The 9,633-nt window shown below is 37.6% G+C and overlaps 1 protein-coding gene across 3 annotated transcripts in view; it reads left to right on the top strand.

Annotated features, from left to right (window-relative positions):
* SIPA1L1 (signal-induced proliferation-associated 1 like 1) overlaps positions 1-9,633 on the top strand; it is a 313,419-nt gene that overhangs the window by 293,213 nt on the left and 10,573 nt on the right. For all 3 annotated transcript variants that reach the window (XM_008577308.1, XM_008577309.1, XM_008577310.1), the window contains one exon: positions 2,113-2,270. In XM_008577308.1, coding sequence (XP_008575530.1) covers positions 2,113-2,270 — 158 coding nt within the window. The remainder of the gene's footprint in view (positions 1-2,112; positions 2,271-9,633) is intronic.

Genomic DNA, 9,633 nt, shown 5'->3' on the forward strand with positions numbered 1-9,633 from the left:
ACTTCTGACCTTAAAATGGATATAGATTTTTGTTACTGTCAATTGTTGTACTAACACAACATAGCCAGCTGCAGAATGAATCACATCCTCTTTCACAGAAGTTAACCAAACACTGATCTAATCTAATACTTTATCACTTCAGGTTTGATGAAATCACAAATCTAGGTAACAAAACTTGCCATTCGTGATTACCAGAATACTCAAAAATAGGAAGCAAAGCAATAAGTCAGCTATATATCTGAAATAAACCTGCTTTAAAATAAACTCCCTGATCCAGACTTTGTTGACAATTTGTTTTATGCAGATTCCAGGTTCTAGATTTTTTTGAGATAAAACACCATGCTGAAAAAGATATACCAGACTTTTTATTCTGAGTAGTCAGTAAACAAAAACTTTAAGAACAATACCCATGATCTTTAAAGGGGAGATAACAGCTTATTCTACCCGACCACTCAGAAGAGAAAGATATGATTTGTGAGGGTAAAAAATTTAGTAATAAGAAAAAAGCAATTTAGTCAGATTTGATTGTTTATTTCTAAGTAAAGGAGTTGAAGTGCTAGACAGAGTGAATTGGCATGTAAGTGGAGAACTATCTAAATTATTTAATATTGGGGTCTAAACAAGGCAAAAGTGTTATGGTTCTAAATCGGAATGAGGAAGTGTCTGGTACTGTACATATTAAGAAATTTTCATTCTCTACCTAAAGAATTTATTTTCTGCTATATGGATTACTTTAGCCTCAGAAAAAATGGAAAGAATGCATTTTAAAAAACCTTTTTTGCATGGATTTTTTTACAAATACTGTCTTTCATTATATATAATGTGAAATGGATAAATGGATTTGTTTCTATTTGGGTCCTTTATTAAGACATTAATTGTACATATTGAGCTTTATTTTGAAGGAAGAATAGCATTGCATGAAAAAGACAAATGACATCATCTATGTAGAAATGGCATAATACATAGATAAATTAATATTTGGTTTTGGTATGTCCAAGATTCTTAGTAGATTAATCTTTAATTATTGGTATATTCTATGTAGCAGTCAATATAGGTCAGCCTTTATTTCCATAACATATGATTATACATCATGTTTAGAAATGAAGTAAATTGCCTCATTAGAAGATAATTTGAGATGCTTTCAAATTTCTAAGGTTAAAAGTACATTTCCCAAACATTCTAATTCCCAATTCTCAATCCCAATCTAAAAGGCTGTTGTTTCTCTCAGCTGGCAGCCAATACTAGATCATTGTTTTTACTAGTATGTAATCTGTGTGCCTTAGTGTCACTAGAAATTTTTTTTTAAAGTTTTATAAGTCCATGCTTATGCCTCATGTGTAATTTATATACGTATCATACTTAGTTGTTTTTCTCTTTTAAGAGCTTCCATGTCATAAGAAATACAAATATTGTTCAATTTTTCTTTATGCTATTGAATTAAACTATTTAATAAACCCTTCCTGAAAAGGCAGTGGCCCAGGATGATTTGGGGTACCTGAATTTGTAAGCCACCCATCCAAAACACCATTGAATGTGAAACAGAAGGTGATCTTAAGCAGTTTTCATTGTAATTAAAGAAGTTGTTTAAACTTGAAATTTAACCTGCTTTTAAATTGTTTTAACATTCCGGAATGTTATTAATTCCTGCATTCCCAGCTTGTGACACAAAAAGTATATCAGAAAACACCTTGGCCACATTTTCTTTAAATGAAGCCAATTAAACTAGAACATAAATTGCGTTGTAATTACTTAAGCCATTCTTATCTCTAAAAATCATTCGTATGGCAAATTTCTTTCTTATATGAAAATGGAACAAAACTGTTGTGATAGGAACAGGATTTGGAGACACTGGGGCTTGGCATAATATTCCAGATATTGATTAGACCTATTTGAATGGCTATATCTTTTTTGCAAATTTCTGAATATTCATTTCCATATTCTTCTTTGGAGGAAATGATAAGACAGGCTAAAATATTGACAGTAAATGCATAGATTACTTACTCTAATGTGTACTGATTAGTAATGAATGTTTTAAATACAGTTACATAAGGGAATTGGGGAAGAAAAAGCAGAGTGTTGTCATTTATGTTGGTCGCTTATTTTTTCTTGTAGCTCCTACGGAAGCGGCACATTGGAAATGATATTGTAACAATTGTTTTCCAAGAGCCTGGAGCACAGCCATTCAGTCCAAAAAACATCCGATCCCACTTTCAGCATGTTTTTGTCATTGTCAGGGCTCACAACCCCTGCACTGACAGTGTCTGTTATAGGTATGTATCGGTGCTACTGCAGTGGTGTGTTGTCAAACAGAGTCCCCATGCAGTTCTGCTTTCTGAAGTGACAATGGGAAGGCTATTACTATTTACCTTTATTTTTAAACTGCATGTGGATGGCCAAATTCACATGATTCCCAGTCATTTTGGTTAGACACCTGCCATTTCCATTTGCACCTCCTCCTTAGGGGGTGTCCTTCATCCATACCACCTGGTCACCAACTAGCTAATTACTCATACTCCCTAATTATATATTTTTTGGCTTGGCAAGAGCAGAGAAAAATGATCATAATAAATAGAGAAGTTCATTTTTTAAAAAAAATTATTATTAAAAAGTCCAGACCCTTGCTTAGGACTCACTTGATTCACTCTAACATTTCTGACAGACAATCTTAGAGGCATTCTTATGCTTTATTAAGCATTTGTTGAAATTGTTTCAATGTCACTTAATTGACCTAGTCTTGTGATTATCAGCGTTCAGGTATCTAGTCCACAGCCATACTACTTTGAACGCACCCAATCTCATCTGGTCTCAGAAGCTAAGCAGGGTCGGGCTTGGTTAGTAATTGGATGGGAGAATTCAAGCATCTATCTACAGAGGCCTTTACAAAAGTACTGGAGAGGTTGGGTGTTGAAGGGGTTAGGAACCTGTGATCCTGGCTTGGTATAAGTGTAGTGCCAAGATGTGTAAGGATACTGTAGCATTTGTAAGATGCTTCCAGTATGCATTGATCCTTTCAAAATATGAAAGTGCATTATATCTTTCCATCCCTAAAATTTGGATGATTAGACTTTGTTCATTCTGGATATTTGTTTTTAAAGTAGCTTAGCTACCTGCGCAGAAAGTGGCCAACACAGACCGACAGTTGGTTTGTGAGATCCACAACTGTCTGATTCTAGGGGTGATGCAGGTTAGTTTTAGGAGTGAAGCAAGCGTAGTGTAGGGAAAAAAACAAGTAAAAGTTATTTCGGCCTACTGCTGATTGCCACCATCCTTGCACGTTTCACAATAACTACCTTTGTTGGGCTGTTACAAGCCCATCACTGTTCTAGGCACCTTACATGTGTTCCCTCATTTAGTCATTAAAACCTATCAGGTAAGTATGTTTTTATTCCCATTTTCAGATGATGAAATTTAAGCCACTGTGGCCCGGTAACTTGCCTGAGGTCAGCCTGTGAGTACTGGGCAGAGTTAGACTCGATTGCAGTAAGTCTGATTCCCAAGCCCAGTCTCTTACCTGCCCTGCTGTGCTGCCTCTCACATGCCGTGGAAGCCGGGTCTTTGCAGTCCTTGCTCCTGACACGGAGGCCATTTCAGAACTTTTCAGGTGCTGAGCCTATGTGAATGTTGCTTTGCCTCATATGGATTTGTCATCTCCCTTTCCCTGGGTGACAGAGCCACAAAAAGGATTACTCAAAGCCCATTTCTTCCGAGCAGTGAGAGACCCCAAAGGGGTTAATTTCCTGGAACCCTCAAGAGTGAGGCATTCCTTCTTTTTGGAAATTAACCACGAACTGGGGTTCTCACCCCACATTTATTCTCCAGACCAGGAAGTTACAGGAAAAGAACATAGGTGGGGTTATGACCAATTATAGTTTAGCAATAGAGGCTGGTAACATTACTAAAATAACAAGGTGACATTCCATAATGCAATTTGCAAAAGTTTAAGTCGATCCACCAACAAAAGCTTGATCTTAGCAAACACTGTTTTTTCCCTACAGCAATTTTCCCAATATCTTTACATATCAATCAAGTAACTTGTCTGTCCTTGAGCCAGCAACCTTGCTGTGCCACAACTCTCCATCCACATCAGAGACCCTAGCCTGAGGAAGGTTTCCTGTCTTTTGCAAGGTTAACATTTCTATATATAATTTTAAGAAGTTAGGCTAAACCTGAAACTGCAGGGCTTTGGAGGCCCTGTGAAATACATTTGCTTTATAAATATTGGTATATTCCACAAGCGAACACCCTAGAGCTGCAGGTCTGTAGTTTATTAGGATCAGGGATGGAAACCCTGATGATGGAGACCAAGATCTGAAGCCTCATTGTTAAGGATATGGTCTCTGAAAGCCACTTTAATTAGTTGTAGAATGAAAGAATAAAATAAGCACAGTACATTCAACTATAATTGGGATTTGAAAATTGTTTGCATTTAAAAAATACTCTGAACAATTGAAACGTGCCATGTACTGGACTTATGTAAAGGATTTCATACTACTTCGTAGATAGAAAGCTTAACCCTTTTTGAATGGGCACTAGGGCATTTGGGGGAGTGGAAAGCTATGTAATTTTCTTTTAAATGAGAGCTTCTTCTTTTCAAACCTTTGTCAAATCAGTACTGTTCAGTAGAAATATAACACAAGCCACATATTAATTTTATATCTTCTAATAGCCACATTTTAAACAGTAATGAGAAATAGGTGGAATTAATTTTAACATTGTGTTTTGTTTTGTTTTGTTTTGTTTTTTTGTCTTTTGTCTTTTTCCGTGTCCGGCAACGGATTGCAACCCTCAGTGTTGCCCCCGCACCGGACCGGGGACCGGCAACGGGATTGCAACCCTCGGTGCTGCTCCCGCGCCTCGCTCAGCCAGCGAGCGGGAACCGGTCTGTATGTGGGATCCGAACCCTCGGGCGGGAGCACCGCCGCACTTCCCAAGCGGCGCACTATCCAGTGCGCCACCGGGCCGGCCCTTAACATTGTGTTTTTTGACCCAGTATTATTTACCCAGTATATCTAAATATTACCATTTCAACATGAATTAACATGTAATTTTTAAATTTAAGAATTACTGCAAAAAAAAAAATTATTGTGACATTTTACATGTTTTTGGACTAAAACTCCCTTGATGATGTGAAGCAACACAGAGTTTATCTCACACTGTGTTTTCCATGATTTTTCAGAAAAGTAGCAGAACAAGTGGGGAAGACACATTCATGTTTGTGTTGGAAACCATTGCGTGTGACCTGATGCCAGTACCTTGGTGACTGATGTTGCAGCCCAGCCAATCTGGTGCAGTTGTTGAAAATAGCTGTTTGATTGAGGATCTGCTGCCTTGAATTTTATAAGGGCAAAATGAGTAGCAGAGTGCAGTTTCTGTTTGCTGCCAGCTCCCCGTAGGTCTCTGTTAGAGGTTTCCTTGTAACTTCAGGGAAGCCATTGAGCTCTTTGAATGCAACAAGTATATTCCTTCTGGCCTAATGAATAGAGACTAGTGAAGGGGAAATAACCAGACTGTTCTTCAGCTGGCAGTAGGGTATTTGGAGGTAAACCTGCTTACAATGTTTTTCCAGTTCCATGTCTGCCACTTAATATAGTTTTGCATTAAACCACAATACATTTTATTTCCTTGTCTAGTTTGTTCGTATAACTTCGTATAATGTATGCTATACGAAGTTATTACGACAACTGATAAGAGAGCTCTTCAGTCTCTATTATTTTATTTGTTCCATTGTAAAATGAGCCTAATTGTCTGGTCCCAGTTGATAAAACAGATTAGAAGCAACAAATCAAAAAGGTGAAGGAACTATTAATGGCAAGTGTGTCCTGAAAACATCAGTGTGTAATTACTCATGGAGGAGATGCAGAGAAACTATTCATATCAAAGATACAAATTCAGTGAGTTTAGCAGTCTGTAGTCATTTGGTTTGGGAGCAAACAACCAAATAAACTTCACTCTTCCCTGAGGGTTTCACTTTGTAAAAACTATGTAGAATATCACCATTTTTCAAAGACTAATGAATTAATGGATCCAGTTATTGAAGGTCAAAGGCTGCAAAGATCACAAAAAGAGACAAATGTGTGCCTCATAGTGGAAGAATACAACTCACCTATGAATTAGTCTTGCCCCCCCCCAAAAAAAAATTAATTCTGAATTTGATCAAGCTTCTAGACAAGCCAACTTACAGCAAATATAAAAGGCATAGGAACATGTTGTAGTTGACAAAATTCAGACTCTGAACAACTCTATGTGACAGATAGCCTAATTTCTTCAACAAATAAATTGCAAGAAATAAAAAGAGGGTGAGAGAAATAGAGGGGAATCTAGAGAATAAAAAAGTTTGAATAGGTTAATTAATTGCAACGTGTAGACCTTATTTTTGTTCTAAATTAGATAAAAAGATAATGAAGAAAATCTTAGGACATCTTAAACAATTGGAAATTAGAACATTGACTCACTATTTGATGAAATTAAAGAATTATTATTAATTTTAAAATAGGTAATAGCAGTAAGTAAATTTAGTAATACATAGTTATATGATGACCATGAGTCTTCAAAACAAATGTTAAATGGTAGTCAGTAGCTATGTTTAGGTAGAAATATATGAGGAAACTTAAAAAAATCTTCCATAGAAGGATTTGTATTATCTTTTAATTCTGTTTTTCTGTGAACTTTTTGAAGTACCCATGTATGTTACTCATCTCTGAAAGGTTTTTGTACTCAGTGGTTAAATGTAATAAATGTTGAAAGGAGTCAGTATGATGTAGTGCAAAAAGCACTTGGGATTAGACCATATTTTTAAACCTCTTAGATCCTAAATTTCCCTTTCTGTACAGTGAAAGGTTGCTTGACATCACCTTAAAATCCCATAAGTAAAGTGTTTAGCATAATAGGCAGAGAGTGTAGTGTATGCACATTAAATGTCCCTGTTTGTCCTCTTTTCTTAAAAAAAAAAAGAGAGAGAGAATAGATATGCAGGCTTCAACTAAGAAGAAAAAAAAATCAAAGTGGGTCAAGTGGTAGAAATTTCTTTCAGAAGGTCTATTCCAAGCCATAATTAATCAGCATCCCTATCATCCAGTGCAGCTGACCTTTCTAAGACAAAAATCTGAATATGTCCCTCTGTGCTTAAAAACATTTAGGGAAAGGTTCAGACTCTGTAGCATAGCCTACTGCATGGAGTCCTTCAGCTGGCCTCTGTCGGCTTCTCTACCAGTCTCCCTCACCCACCCCTCCCTCAGTCTTGTGGAGCTGCTTACCTCTGCCCGGAACGTAGGTGCCCTGCCCCTCCTCTGCGTGTACTGCTCTGTGGCTGGAATGCCTCTTCTCTCACGCTCCCCTCCCCTCCTCCTGGGACTGGATGAAGTGCCTTTCCTAAGTGTTGCAGATAGCATCCTGCACTTCCCCAGCAGTGGACTCAAACCCCTGGAGGGAGCCGCCACCAGACTTTCTGGAGGGCTGAGCCTGTGACATCAACATTATTAGCTGACAATCCCCTGATCCTCAACATTATTAGTACAGTGCGTAGCGTGTAGCAGGTGCTCAGTGAAGGCTTGGTGGATGAATACTGTTAGAAATCAGAAGCCCCCAGGGAGAGAATGATGAGCACATGTTTGTTCCACCACTGAGCTTTCCTGTCCTTTCCCAGGCCTGCTTTCTTGGAAAGCTCCTCAAGCCCACAATCTGATCCAGGCTCAAGAAAGGGAAACTCTCCTCTGCCATTTTGATGTTTTCTGTGTCACTCTCCATTTAAATTTGGGGTTGGGGATTTTAATTTATTGCAGTTTCTGTCATGCTTTCAAAGTAAAAGTGTCTTCTCACTTTTTTCCATGGATATTTGTGTTCAGATATCTCTGGAGCATTTCCTTGTATCCACTTGAAATTGGTTATGGGTATCAAGACCCGTTACTTCATTCAAGGTCCTTGATACCAGCAAATGTTACATGGTCCAAGTCAGCTAAAAACGGCCCCATTTGGTGTCTTTGGCCATGTGACTCACGTTGGTGGTCTGTCACATTTCCTCAGAGGGAATAAATGTGGTTTTGTCCTAGAGTACTCTGTGGGCTATCCAGAAGCTAAAATTCAAGTCCTGGCTCTCTCTAACAACTCTGTCATTTGACTTCTATGTCTCTGTTTCCTGGAGAAGTGAAGAATTTGTACAAGCTGTTCAAATGGAGGTTTGGGGATAGGTCAAACTACAGAGCAAACACACGGCAAATCTTCATGTTCCCTCAGTAGTACTCAAAGAGTTTGAAGAGAGAATATATTTTTATATTAAAATGAACACAAATATTTCTCAGTAAAATGCAAAATCAAGGTGAATTTTAAGATGAAACTTAAGATTTTATTGGATGAGTCTGAGGAATACCAAATTCTCCAAGTCCCCCTCCAGTGCTAACTTTCCATAACTCTTTCAGCCTCTGAGCTTCTGTCTGTCATCTAGATCTCCCTCCTGAGTAGAATATCCTAGTCCTCAAAAATCCTGGGTAAATAAGGCATGGCTATAATTTTAAAGAATACAATATATAGAAGACACATTATTGCAAGTAGGCTAACATAAGTGTGGCCAAGCATATACCCTTCAGAATCTGCTTTTTAAAATAACAAGAACCATTTGTAATTAATACATCTTGTGTCTATATAGCAAACCAAAATTCTAGAAAGACGTATTTTTACAGAGGCAAAATATTTTATTTAGCTTAAACCAGGCCTTATCGTCAAGAGTTCAAAATTTGTGGCATCTAAATTAATGAGCTTTTAATCTTGTAGAAACCTTGGAAGTTAGATTTATCCAGAAACAAAACTCTTTATTTGAAAAGAGCATCCTAGGGTATCATCTTCCTCACCATCTTCTGTAAGGATTCTATTTCTAATGGTGCAAAGCTGATTTTAGTGTCCGTATCATTTACTTCCCTACCATGGCAGGGATATTGGTAGGGATGAATCATTGATAATTATATGTTAAGGATTCAGTTCTTTCCCTCACAGTTCCTTCTGCAGGCTCCTGATTATCGGTGGGTTTTCAGTATATGTTTTTGTAAAGTACTGTCAGTTAATAAGTAGATCTACAGAAAGCCAGTGAGTTTAATGGGCAAGTGGATGGGCGGTGCTCATAATCCCAGCCCCTGCCAAGTATTTTTCCGTCCTTATTTAAAATAAAATCACAGCTGTTTCCTGAGAAAGAATAATGATTAGAGTGAAATTAGCAAAAGAAGAAATTGCCAGTTTAAAAATGGAAGATATTAAATATTTCTGGATCCTTAGAGGATTCCTCTTAGAAAATCTAGCAGATCTGGGTTTCAGCCTCTTTTGTTTGACTTTAAAAGAAAAAATAACTTGATAAAATTAAAATTATAGGGCTTTTAGCATTCAAGCCAGACATTTCACAACAGACAAGAAAAATTGCCTTTCTAATACTGGTATAATTAGGTCATAATGCATATGGAGGTTTCTGTGAATTCTCGTCTCCAGTTAGAAAATGGAGTGTTGCTTGCTACCTTTCTTTGTCATGAAATGAACTAGGTAGTCTTTCCTGTTTTGGGGGAGGGGAGTGGCTGGCTCATACAGGGATCTGAACCCATGACCTTGGGGTTATATGGCTTTGCTGTAACCAACTGAACTAACTGGCCAGCTATTTTT

This window comes from Galeopterus variegatus, unplaced genomic scaffold, assembly GCF_000696425.1.
Source record: "Galeopterus variegatus unplaced genomic scaffold, G_variegatus-3.0.2 Scaffold1486, whole genome shotgun sequence".
Taxonomy (NCBI): Eukaryota; Metazoa; Chordata; class Mammalia; order Dermoptera; family Cynocephalidae; genus Galeopterus; species Galeopterus variegatus.